The 13,600-nt window shown below is 39.8% G+C and overlaps 2 protein-coding genes across 2 annotated transcripts in view; both read left to right on the plus strand.

Annotated features, from left to right (window-relative positions):
* MYO3A (myosin IIIA) overlaps nt 1-12,571 on the plus strand; it is a 219,080-nt gene extending 206,509 nt beyond the window's left edge. The window contains exons 31-34 of the mRNA XM_025206153.1: nt 3,578-3,687; nt 6,015-6,055; nt 10,141-10,284; nt 12,229-12,571. Of these exons, the coding sequence (XP_025061938.1) occupies nt 3,578-3,687; nt 6,015-6,055; nt 10,141-10,284; nt 12,229-12,343 (410 nt within the window). The 3' untranslated portion in view covers nt 12,344-12,571. The remainder of the gene's footprint in view (nt 1-3,577; nt 3,688-6,014; nt 6,056-10,140; nt 10,285-12,228) is intronic.
* Nucleotides 12,572-13,133: 562 nt separating this feature from the next.
* GAD2 (glutamate decarboxylase 2) overlaps nt 13,134-13,600 on the plus strand; it is a 52,392-nt gene continuing 51,925 nt past the window's right edge. Inside the window, exon 1 of the mRNA XM_006025371.1 lies at nt 13,134-13,174. Coding sequence (XP_006025433.1) covers nt 13,134-13,174 — 41 coding nt within the window. The remainder of the gene's footprint in view (nt 13,175-13,600) is intronic.

Here is a 13,600-nt window from a genome sequence, read left to right on the forward strand (position 1 = left end):
AATTCATCCTTGGGGTAACATCATTGATTTCATCTTGGAAAACTTCAAGAATATATCCAGGCTCCTATATAAACTTTTTCAGGATTTTGCAATGTGAATAAGTCAGGGTTATATTCTTAAAGGACCTGCTGTCTCCCAAAATAATAATTCTCTCCTCCTAAAATCTTTTAATAGTTACTGATATTGGCAGTGCAGCATGTAAAACTCGTCAGACCAAGTTCATTTCTGCTAGTATCCCAATCTCAATTACTAAAGGCCAAATTCTGCTCTTAGTTACACCAGTGTCCCTCCGATCTGGAGTTATTCCATTACTTCTGAGTTATACCAACATGACTCAAAACAGAATTTATCCTATAATTTTGCCCCTCTGATTTACTGTAGTAACTGCAAACTCGGACTCTGTGGTAAATAACAAAAATGGCTATATAGAAAGAGAAATGTTCAGTAGCAGCTGGTAGCACAAATAGCAGTCTGTATGGACCTTGCAAGAGTAATACTTAATCCCAGTGACAGTAAAGACATGAAAATAAATCTCTGTTTGGAGAGAGGGTAGGAGATCAGCATTTCCAAATACTGGAGATTCAAAAGTGTGGAAGAAAATAAGAAGGGACATACTCTAGACCTTTGAACTTCCATCACATCCATGGAGCAATCAAGTGAAAATTAAATATGGACATGTAAAATGTAACGTAGGCGTGCCTGTTGGCAGATTTTTCAAATGGTTTCACTGCTAGTGAAGAATGGTACTCTTTAGCAACATAATTTTCAATAATCACAGATAATTTTCTTGCTGAGATCCTTATGACCCTTAAAGACATTTCTTACTTGAGTTTTCAGTGCAGTTAGGAAGAAGAGTAACACTCACAGCTAATTTCAACCAGACTAGTGTTAATCTAAAATACTTTGGATCTTTGAAAATGATATGTCAAATAAGACAATGAATGGTGTAATAGTACATATGCTCTTTTATTAGAAGATTTTTAAAAAGTGGAAGATATGAGAGATCCTCTTTCTTGTGCTTCTCCTTGTGCTCCAAATTTTCCCTACTTTTTTCCAAATTTTCCTTAAAACATCATAATCCCTCAGAAACAATTTTTGAAAATTGAATGCAGGAGTTTTAAATGTAAATAAGCTAGTTGTATAATTTTAGTTCTCATGTCTGATTTATATTCCTGATATGTTTACAAAAGAAACAGAAGAGGCTTGACTGTCCTTGGTCACCTGTGTAAATGAGGCATAACTCTACTGAAGCCAAATGAATGTCACCCCTTTAAAAATAGTATGAATGGGAGTAGGGTCTGTCCCAGGATATGTGTCTTGGACCTGCTATCTGTTTAAATGAAAAAGTATAAATCATATATAATCTCAGTTTAGCAAAATTAATTAATTGCATCTAAATCATATTGTCTAAGTGAATTATATATGCCCCAACTTAGAAAAACGCCTTTGTTCAGTTAAAGGCAAAATGTTAAGAGATAATTGTCCATTCATTACATTAGGAACAGTCTGCATTTCAGATAAGAAGCTGAAACAATAAATGTAATCATTACCCAACTACAGTTTAAATTAACATTATTACTTCTGGCTCTTCAATATACCAGTGACCTTTAGAAGATTTTATTTATCACACATAACAAAAAACTTATGCAGCTAATTTTGCCAGAGTCAACTCTGACGTATTGCTGATCACTTCTCATTATAAATGCTTGTGCCACCTTAATTAAAAGGCTCATGTAGATAGGATAGTTTTTATCTTCCTAGAGTAAAAAAATAAAACTTTCTGGTAGCCATTAAAGAATAATATTTATTCTTCCCCACCTCACCCACTTGTGTGTGGTTGACATAACTGGATCATGGGACAAAACTCACTACAATTGAACTGTCAGTAATGTTTAAACATGCTTGCAGTGTTTACTAATATGAAAAAATTGCTGAGAGACAGATTCTTTCCCCAAGCACAATACCCATCCAGCAGTTCCCTTCATAGTCGGCTATGAGGTAGAGTCTTGACAGGCAGAAAAAAAGGGGGATTCAAGTGGAATCACTGAAGATGTTAATATCTTGAGAAACAAAGTGATCCATGAAGAGGCCTTGTTCCCTCATATCATCCCTTATCTCCATCCATTGCCTTGGAAACTATTTTAGGTACAATGTTACCTTCAATAGCACTAATAGTCCTGAGACTGCACCAATATGAAGGAGGCTTTATTAACTTTTCTTTACTGTTGAAGCCAGGTGGCTCCAGAGCAATTATTCTCATCCCGGGCTGGGAGGGAACGCTACTGTATGGTGACACACCTTCTGCCATCACTGTTGCTGTCCCCAGCTGACCTTGGCTCAAAGTGTGCCACTCTCCTGTCACAGGCTGCAAAGAGCCACTGTGAGGGTGCCAAACTCTTCTGTGAAGAGTGGCAGCAGTGGGCACATTTCCTCTTCCTACAACTGCTCCCTACTGCTCCCCCACTGTGTCCCCCACTAGCTGGGAGAAGGCACTGGAAGGAGGAACTTGCCTCCTGCCACCTCCACTGTCCCTAGTATGGGGGGAGCCCCAGAGCTGCATCTGCCCTTCTCCAACTGCAGGCTACAGGGAGCAGCTGAGTGGGTCGGCAGGCTTGGGAGGGAACAGCGGCAGCATTGTGTAAGTTCCTCCTTCCCGTGCCTGCTTGTGGCCAATGGGGGATACCCCAGGGGGGAAAGTAGGCAGGGATCAGGTGCTTGAAGGAGGAACCTGTGCATCACTGCCACTGTCTCCAGCTGAACATGGCACTCTGCTTTCCCAACAGCCCCATGCCAACCTAGACAGCTCAGAAACCAATTTCTAACTGTAAAATTAGAGCAGGCCAAAAGGCAAGGTCTCCATTTTGTGAATGCTTACAAGATTTGGATGTTCGTTTTTGATTTGCATTGAAATGAAAGCAAAACTTTTGTTCAAAATTTTCCTTGGAGTAGAAACTGGAATTCACTCCCATGGGACCATCCTAAGCATTAAGCTACAGAATCATCCTTTCACACTTTTACACAGTAAATGTTTAAAACTGTCCAAAGGAAGAGCTTCTGCAGAAAAGATTCCAAGAAACCTACCTTAGAATACCTGGTGGCCCAGTTGTCATCCCTCTCAGGTAGAGAGAAAATTTGAATCTTCCACATGCAGGTGAGCACCCTAACCATTAAACTGCTAGACACTGGGAGGAAGAATGTACCATCATCTCTCCATTTTAAGTCTCTCTGATGTAATGTAGCATGCTTCTCATAGCCCTTAGCTCTTAACACTTTTCCTTGAAATATCCAGTATCAGATAGCATTGTTTATTATATGGACCATTGGTCTGTTCAACTATATCAACTACATCAATTCCGGCAAGGTCTGTTTTCATGAGCACAATTGAGGATGGGATTAACAGATGCACAGTCAACCATGATCACAGAAATGTGCAAAATGGTTATCTTTTAAAAGCACTATATGTAGCTGAAAGGGTCTTTTTTCTCTCTTTCAAATGGGTGTCTCCTCTGCAGGCTTTTATGAAACTCTCTTATTCTGTGAACAAATGAACATTAGTCTCTCTTTCTTTTTCTTACAGTTGCTTGCAATGCAGAGGACTGTCGTCCCAAGCAGAGACCAACAAGGAGACCACGGAGACCCAAGACTTTAAATAATCCTGAAGATTCCCCATACTATACTCTAGTGCATGTAAGATGGACAATTTTTGTGCATAAAAACTACCAGGCATATCTTTCTAGACATTCCTTTAGAGTAGAGAGTAGGAGCTGCTTTGCAGTGAAAAGGGATGTACCACAAAATTCAGAACAGGAACTAGATGTCAGCTTGGTCCATGTTCAGATATCTACATCTGCTTTTCCTTTTTTTGTTTCTATTGCCATTAAATGTAAAAATGGAAGTGAGTAAGCAGAAAAAAAGGAAACTTAAAAAGCAGGTTAGAAGGCTTCAACAATGAGAGCAATTAAACACACTTGCTAGAGGCATGTGTGTCTTATTGGCTGATTTTAACAGCAAATGAAAGCACAGTTGATCAAACTGACTGAGACAATTGGTTCTCTTTTCAGTGGAAAGTATCATAAAGGCCCTTAAGGAACAGGTTGATTTGTGTACCTAAAAAAAGGCAAGGCATGGGCCTAGTTTTGTACTCATGTAAAGCAAGCTATCATATTCTTAAATAAAGATCAGTACACGTGAATCAGATCTGTTTTCAAGAAGACAAGATTTGTAAGACTAAGGACTCAAATGTAAAACATGACACTGAATTCTGTATCTAGAACTTTAAAAGGAAAAAGTATGTTCTAAAGTAAATGAATATCTGTGACAGGCTCCATAAAGCAGGGGCTAAAGAGTTAGAAGTAAAACCTTGGTAGTTTCTGAAAACTCATTTATCAAGAAAAAAACTCAACAATGATGCAATTGGTGCAATGGGGAACTGATTATTTTGAATTTAAATATCAACAGTAAACTTCAAGGCAGGAATTAACATCCGTATCAATTCATTGTGTTTATTTGCAAGAAAGAATAAAAGAGAAAGTCTACCTTAATGACATCAAATTAACTGGCATAGAAGATTTGGGGACCTAACAGGGAGGCATGTCCTCCCTAGTGCTAGGTTTGTTTGATCTTGATATAGTCACTACAAATTTTCAAAAACATCTCAGACAAGCTTCTTCGGGTAAATGTGATATCAGGGTCAAAAGCATGAAGAAGGGTGTTTATGCCTGAAAGCTTGCAAAGAACATTTGTCCAACTATTTAGTTGGTCTAATAAAAGATAATTACAGTTACCCAAAGAACCTTATCTGCCTGTGTCCTTAGACCAACACGGCTGCAACCAGCAAACCCAAAAACATCTCATAATTTGTAGTCTCTCCATTTTTGGAATAGTCAGTATTCAGAGGTACCAAGCACCATTAGCCTCGCTTGAAGTCAATGGGAGCTGCCACTCTTTGCCTCTGAAAATTAGCCCACAAGAGTTCCAAGCTGAGTACCCAAATATTAAGACATCCAGTAGGAACAGGTACTTTTGAAACTCTTGTTCTTCCCCTCTCTACCTTAAATGTGACATCACATTTACCCAAAGAACCTTGCCTGTCATTGCACTAACTTTTGTAAGACGACACTTGCTTTATTTGATGTTCATTTTTAGCCGTTCTGTCACTTTAAAAGGTAAGCTGTCTTTCTGCACTTACTTGTGAACCCAGAAACCTGTACTATACTTAATAGCCAGTTTCCTAAGTATGGTTGTTGTAGGCAAGAATTTTGATTTTCTTTACACGCTGGTTTCAAGCTACTGAAATTCATTGGTTTTTATGCTAGTAAGTGGAAGCAAAATTAGATTCATTCTGCACTTAAAAATGTATTACTTTGTAAGTGTCGTGCTGTTAAAAATTCTGCAGCATAGCATTGCATTGTCTGTAGAGAGAGGCAGTTATTAGAGATAAGAAATTATTTAAATTCTCAAATAATTCTGCCTCTTCTGCAGCTTTGGATGTTAGTATCCCAAGGGTGATATAACATTAGTAAACTGCTGATTTAAGTATGACCATAGTCTAGTCTTTTTCTCTTAAAGGCAATGAAAAACTCCTTTGGCTTTAGTAAGAACAGGGCTGGCCCTTCTCCCAGGAATTGGCTAATAAGTAAAGTAGCGTATCAGAAGAAAATCTGCCTATGTTGGCCTGTATATGTCAATATTTTTAAAACATACATAGGGCCTTGGAACTCTGATATTCCCCTCCTACAGTTTATTTCATTTTTCCAATAATATTAGCACCTAAGATGCCTGGGAGAAAAATACTAGTTTTATCCTCACACAATACACAGATACAGAGACTATTAAAAATGTGTAGAGCAAGGTTTTTTACTCAATAAATTATGTTGTTCATAGCCATATATTTCATAGTAAGAACTATAGACAGTTCTTATACTGAGCATGCCTATGATCCAGACCTTTGCATAAAAATGCATTAGGGTTTATTTAAAAAGTGTTACTTTTTAAATTGCTTTATGTTTTCTTAGAAATCAGTACAAGAAGAAAAACGGAAACTAAGAAAGGACAGGTAATTTTTCTCTTCCTCCTTTCCTTTGACCCATAGTGGTCCTTTTAGTGTTCTAGGAATAGTGAGTAGCTGCACTGTCAACCAAGAAAAAATAATATTAAGAAAAGGATATAATTATTATTTGATGATGCATAGATAGGGTATCATGTGCAAAGTAAAATTATGCCACTCGGAAGAAGCTAAAAACATTGTAGCATTCAGGCAGGCAGTTTTACTACTGCATAGTCTCTTGCCATGGCAACGCAAGCATAATAATAAATTAAGCCAAGGTCCAGCTCAATGACAGTTCTAAAACAAAAACATTGGGAGCTTAAAATTCCAGTTCAAAGCAGATGAGCAGCCATTTTACTCAGTTAGCAAAAATTCAAAAAACGATGGAGCTCCCCTCCTTAGAAAGCAACCACTTGGAAATGCCACAAAAAACTATTTACATATTCATAGCGGTAACAAAAACAAAAATACCCATTGACATTTCAACCATAAAGGTTTTCCCACAGTGTAATTGAAACATTCTGGTGGATCGCCACATTCAGTAAAGGAAACAAAGCATATATCCTCTCCTTACACTGATCTGTGTACTTGCTGTGTTTCTGAATGCATGGGAAGCTCTGGCAAATATACAGCATACAGTTTCTAGCAAAATTTATAACCGGCAGCTTTACTTAAACTTGTTTGGTGCTTCCCTATGATCCAGCAATCTAAGGTACACTTCTTAGTTGTTCCTTTACTTAATGTGTATCAGTAGTTATGCAGTATCTTATTCAAATACACTCCCACAACAGGCTGAATGTCTTTGCTATCACCTAAATTAATGGGGAATGGAGTATAAATCACTTTGCAGGAAGTAATCGACACCCTACATAGTTGACCCTACCTGCTGGTCTTTGGATGAAGCTCTAGGATAAAATATTTTTTCCTAGTAATTATAAGTTTTATGTGTTTATTTTTGTTTTTCTTTAAGGCACACTGAAACAGTATTTGTGACCAATGTTTATGTAATCTCCTACATATCCACAATCACCCAATAACACTTTAACACTCTTTTTTATTATTCCTATTATTTATAATCCAGTAGTGCCTCAGGATCCTAATCAGCAAGGATCCAGGTTTTTCATTTCCCATGAGAAAACGGAGAAAAGTGTGGATTTCTCCCTTTACCCAAGGAAAACGCAGATTTCTCATTTTAATAGAGAAACCATGGATTTTGCAGTTTGGCAAAGAGCTCTCTGCAGGCTGGCAGAGTGTCAGCCTGGAAGGGACTTGGGGGGGAGTGGGAGGAGAGTGGCCAGACAGGGGATGCCAGGCAGCCCGAAGAGCAGCTCCCGTAAGTATCTTCGGTGGGGGGAGGTTCGAGGCCCCCATAGAGAGGGAGGGAGGGAGTTGGGCAGGGCAGGGCTGGGGCTGGGGCTGCGGCTAGAGCTCCTGTTGCTACCCAACTGGGTGGTGCACAGAGCTTGGGGGCTGGGGCCATGTGCAGCTGCAGGGCCCTGGCAGGAAGCAGGATATGGCTGCAGGTGGCTTATCCAGTGGACAGAAGTGTGGGACCAGCTTCCCACTGCTGTGCACATTCCTGGGGGAGCAGGTGGGACCCATGCCCCCCAGATCTGTGGGCAGGGTAGGGGCAGGCTGCCCACTGCAGGCTCGGGCTCCCCACCCTGCTGCCCTTTGCCAGTGCTCCACAACCCAGCAGGTGTGACCCAATACTGCAGGGCAGTGGTGGGCCATGCGGGGAAGCTCATTGCCATTGCAAGTCCCACAGTACCCTGGAGAGGCTTCCCTGCCTGCCTGGATGCAGCAGGGGGCACAATCCTATGCCACTGTCCCTGCTGCTGCTAGGCACACAGGGTGACACCTTGCCAGAGCAGCGTGAAGCTCACAGCAGCAACAAGCTTTGCCGCATGCCCCCCGCCTGCCCTGCAGCGCTGGGTGGCACCTGCTGGGCTGCAGAGGCCCTGGGGGAGGGCTGCAAGGTGGGTAATACCCTCCCTTATGCTACACACAGATCTAGGGGACACAGGTCTCCCCTGCCCCCTGGGAGTGTGCGCAGCGGCGGGAAGCCGGCCCCATCCCCACCAAAGCCCACAGCATGCAGGCAGCAGTGGGGAAATCAGGCTCCATGCTCCACTCTGCTGCAGCAGCCTCTGCCTCCTGCGAGGGGCAGGGGGCGGATATGGGTCTCTGGCCCCATAGCCCTGGCAGCCGGGGGCCCCAGGGCTGGGGGCTATGGGGCCTAGACCTGCATTCTGTGAGCTAAGGGGGTAGGGGGAGCTCTGATTTTCCATGATAAAAACCCAAAAGAAAATACCAAAATTTATAAGTATTTAGAATGTGTTTTATTATGGTGATTGAGGCACTGCTAGGTTTCCAAATTGCTTTAAAATTGTAAATATATCAAGAAAAGATTGTGTTCAACTGATGCCTATATATATATATAGTGGCCTTTCATTTTAATCATGGATTTGGGGGTTTTTATCAGATAATTTGCAATTTTTTATTCAGGGGAAACCAGGATCCCTGCTAATCAGTATCTGGGCCCCATTGTGTTATGCACTAATATGACTTGCATTCCATCCAGGCTGTGGTGTGCCCCTTATTGCTGCAAAATATTACGACCCCATTTTCTGTAAGATTTGGCCATTATTTAAATTTTTGGGTTTTTAAGTGAATTATTAGCCTTGCAACAGAATGGATAAAATGACAACAGTAGAAAATAAGGGCCCCTTTGCATAGAATAAGGATAGCATGGGCAGCAGCAGTGCAATTTTTTCATATTGTCCCAATAATGCAACTCAGTTTTTGATGTGGAGGCATTGCCTCCTTTAGCCATTCTCTGCCACTATTTATGGCCAGAATGGTGCTGAATAACATACCTTCCTGCCCACTAGGACCTGCATTGAGACCACCAACTCCATTTTATGTATTTTAGGTCACAGAACTTCCCAGATCAGGTTCCATCACTATCTTAAGCAAGATATATAGATCTGTGACATTGAAATTAAAGTCTCTATATTACATTGCAAATCTCTTTAGAAATCCAGCTCTCAAGTGGTTTTCTGCTTTCTCAGCCATGGCAATCTGAAAGAGTTAAATATACAGATGATGATTATCTCCTTATAACTTCTGGATCAGGATAATCCATTCATTCATGACTAAGCCATAGTCCTCCGGGGAGTGTCATAAATCTACTGATATCCCTAAATGCTAGTGATTGACTCTGAATCTCTTGAATTAGCTATAGACTTGCTTACTAATTTGCCACCTAAAGTACATTTTGTGGACAGAACAGAAATGCCTGAAAATCAGGGATTACAAAGACAGTTGTAATACAGTCTTAATTACATGAATTAGAATGGCATCACTGAAAACTACCCAGTAATTTTAGATCTTTAAATGTTAGCGCTGGCCTGAGGTACACAGGTGCGTACAAGCATACATCTTACAAAACCATCTGCAACCTATGCAGGTCCAGGGAGAGTAACTTATGTTAAAAAGGACTTAGTGTGCAAATATATATTTGCTAAACCCAATAAGAGACGGAGGTAGGTAGTCATCTTAGTCTGAAGTCAGGCAGGGTCTATTTGCACCTGAAAAACTAACTACATAAGATCGGAATTCATACAGCATCTGATGAAGTGAGCTCAAATTCATGAAAGATTGTGCTCTACCTATATCTTAGTCTATAAGGTGCATATGTGCCCTGCCTTCTTTCAGTAAAAGATATCACCCACAAAAATCTTTGCGCCTCAAATATTTTGAAATGATAAATTTAGGCATTTTATAATAGTTACATTCCAGGGACCATATTTGCTGTGCTTCTGTGTATATGTATGTGTAGATATATGCATATGTACATGCACATATATGTCTACCTATACATAAGTGCATATGTATGTGCACATATACAAACAAGCACAACAAATCAGGTTTTGTGTGTGTGTATTATATATTTTTCCAATACTGTCAGCAGGTAAAAAGTCCTTAGCTCTTAACTGGTAAAATAAATAGCAACCTTTGTTTTTCCGTATTTTTGCTGAGAAAATGTTGAAAAATACAGCTGATAGCTTAGTCCATTTATTGATTGACAGTTTGGACAAGATGCTTGATAGAGAAGATTTATACTACCAAGGAATTTCATCTATTGATGCTGTATCAAAGAATAGTTATTCTGGCCGAAGAGAAAAGAGACAACTGACTGAGCTCAGGAGTTCAACTATAATGGCTAGTGAAGGGTAAGTAAACAGAAAATAATTGTTGGTAAAATAAAGGTTTTTTTAATTCTGCTTAGCAAATGATGATACATACTTATTTGGATACATTTTCATATAAGACAAAACTATCTGCATTTAAAAGCTGTAAAACAACTCATTTTCATGGAACCTTCTACAATAATAATTCTAGCAATTAGGAAATTTTATGCTTAGCTGAAAATTTCCTTTCTTCGATTTTCAGTCTGTCTGAATTTTGGAACAGAACTCTGCCCAGTCAGTCTACGGTGCATGTTTGTCTTACTCGAAAACCTGCCAGTTTTGTTCTGCTTCCACAGCTCCTGATAAGGTGAACACACCTCCTTGCTGTAGAGCCTCAGATCTCAAACTTGTATCAAACTAAAGAAAAACTTGAAAGTTAAATTTCTGGCTCAGTCAGGCTTTAAATCATATGGATATTTGCCAAAATTTTGCCTGACTTTCAGAGCTGAGACACCGGATTCTTGGCTTCCTTTTCCCTATTTTACAAAAACCACGTGCCTTGATAACCTCAGCTTGATGTGAGCATGACGCAGAAGGAAGAAGAAACCTGAAGACAAAACCTAAGATGTGTCTATGTAGAGTTCATAGATAGTGACCTCTGTTGGTCAGAAAAAAATTCTCTTTCACACCCACAAATGTGTGCAGGTACACAAATATGTATGTGAACAAACATGAAATATAGTCCATAGTAGGAGGATTAAAGAAAATTCTAAGGAAACAAACCTATTTATATAATCTAGAGAGACTGCCTGGTTTAAAAACAAATATATTCAAAACAGTAGTAAAAATGTTTGCAAAGGTGCCTTAAATTATTTCTTTAATCCTTCTGTTACAAATGATTTTTCATGTTGAATACAGGAGCACCACAATTAGCTTTTTAGAAAGATTTGATGAAAGCATGGAATTTTTTAAAAAGAATCCATGTTATAGTAGCAGTAAATCACAATATGGTTACAGGCTTAGGAACATTTTGCATTTCTTGGGTCATTAACTTCACCTAACCTTTGACTTTTTGTTCAAAATATTTCTTGGATATAGTTGGGGGCTTGATTTTGCTTATGTTTAAATCAATGAGCACAGTGGAAGCAGAAACGTGCTTTATAGCATGTTTTCCTCTGGCTGCCATCTTCAGTAGCATATTGAAATAACTGGGGTAATTCTAGACATACCCTGATGCAAGTGAGAGCAGAATTTATCCCCTTCTTACAAGCTTATTACTTTAGCATTAGGTAGAATTCAACATTCAGTGACCATTTCCGCGGAGCTTCTTGTGTGGTTTAATCAATTAGGATATGCCTGTGGAAAAATGAACCCTGTTATTGTTTGCTGGCAGTTTGAATTCAGCAGTAGTTCCCTTCATGCTGCTTCCCAGATATTTCAGTGGTTATTCTGAAATAAGATATGTTTCAAAACAATCAAGTTTGTTTTGAATCACGTTACAGAGAAATACCTGGTTTCACTTCATATGTTGAGACTTAATGCAACTTTCCATTTGGAAAAAATAAAATTAGATAGTTCTGTCTGTGATCTTTGCAGTTTTGAGTCTGAAACAATAAAGACTTCAGCAGGTATAAAAATTGGGATAGCTCAATGATGTCAGCGAAGCCACACCAGTTTCCAACACCTGAGAATCTGGTCCAGTATCTATCCAACAAGAATCGATCCCAAGTTTTGCATGCCCTAACATTTTTATTATGTCTCTATTGATTCCTACTTTATGGAAAAAACATGTTTTCCTGTAATGTTTCACTGTACTGTCTATAATGTGTTGGCTCTGAGGTGCCTCTTTTATTCTACAGAGGGGAAGAGGCCTGGGAAAGGCAGCAGCTTTTGCTGAGGGTGGAAGTTAAGCAGTCGATTAGCAGTGTTTGCTGAAGCAAATGTTTTGACTTTAATTTCTAAAGCACTTCTGCACTTAATCCTTAGGTCAAGGGTTGCAGAGAGCCCCCTGGAAGAGAGCAAAAATGAAGATAATCCCTATGACTACAGAAAACTGCTGCGGAAAACCTCTCAGCGCCGGCGCCTTATCCAGCAATTCTAGTTGCTGCTGCTGCTGCCATTTGGCTTTTATTAGCATAATCTTTTTTATGATTTTATACCATATGCTTTCCTTTTTTTTTGTATGGCTATTTCCAATATTTTGCATTTACAGTGTTTTTTTCATTTGAATACAAACTATTTTAATTTGTGGTCCCACCTCCTGTTGAAGGGACACTGTCAGGTTAAAAAAAAAACATATTTAAAAAATAATCCACAGAGTTTCCTTTGCTGATGTTCTTAATCCATTTCAAGATTATAAAACAGGAAAGAATGTTTAAAAAGTAGTTTACTTTCTTTAGCATAGATTGTTTTCTACTTTTGCATTTCTTTCATCTTTAAACTATGTAAATAGACCAGTTAATAACCAGTAAATAGACCAGTCCTTTCCTACTCAGGTTCCCACCCTGACAGAAAATTAATTTAACAAATAGAAGAATGAATTAGCTGCATTGGATTTTTAATTGCATGTAACTATTTGTTTTGGTTTATGCCTTACAATGCCTAAATTATAGAGTAAATCTTCATATAAATTATTCACGGCACAGTATATCCTAAACTTATTTCCTTATCGACTATGTACTGTAAAGCTCTGGGGTGGGGTTAGAGGTCAATATAGTGCGTGTAATCTTTATCTGGGAAATGTTTATATACAGGACAGGACATCTAAGCACAACCTTCTCTCCTGCCCCCTCAGCTCTGTGGATAAACTCCTGAATTTTGTTTGCTTTGTTCTCCTTTCTAAATGGGTATTGTTTTTTGTTCAGGCATTTTAATTTCTGGGTGACGGAGAAATGCCGAGGGAAATAAAAATTGGTCTATTGCTGCCTCAAAGGTAAAGACCAATCGCAATCAGTTCCACCAGGGTGCAAAGGGAATAGCCACTTCAAAAAAAAAAATCCACCCAAAAACCTATTTTACAAGAGGCCTGGCAGAATGGATGGAAATAATTAGTGCATTCACACCCAGGCAGAATTCCAGGTCTGATAATTGCACTCTCCCAGCTGTAAAGGGAGAAAGGCAGACTTCATCAAGCAAACAGTCCCCAGAGGGTGAGGGCCAAATCCCGCTCTCTCGCTCAAGCCAGTCACCCGGACTGCAGTGACTGCCAGCGGCGTCCAGTTCTGCACGAAGCCCTTTAAAGGGAGACACCGCCGCCCTGGCCCTGCGCGCAGCCAGCCCGGCCGCGCCGCGCCGCTCCCTGCTCGGGGCAGAGCCCTGCCTGCGGCCGCCTTTCACTGGTGGCAGAGGCGGGGGTGTG

This window comes from Alligator sinensis, unplaced genomic scaffold (assembly GCF_000455745.1).
Source record: "Alligator sinensis unplaced genomic scaffold, ASM45574v1 scaffold455_1, whole genome shotgun sequence".
NCBI lineage: Eukaryota > Metazoa > Chordata > Crocodylia > Alligatoridae > Alligator > Alligator sinensis.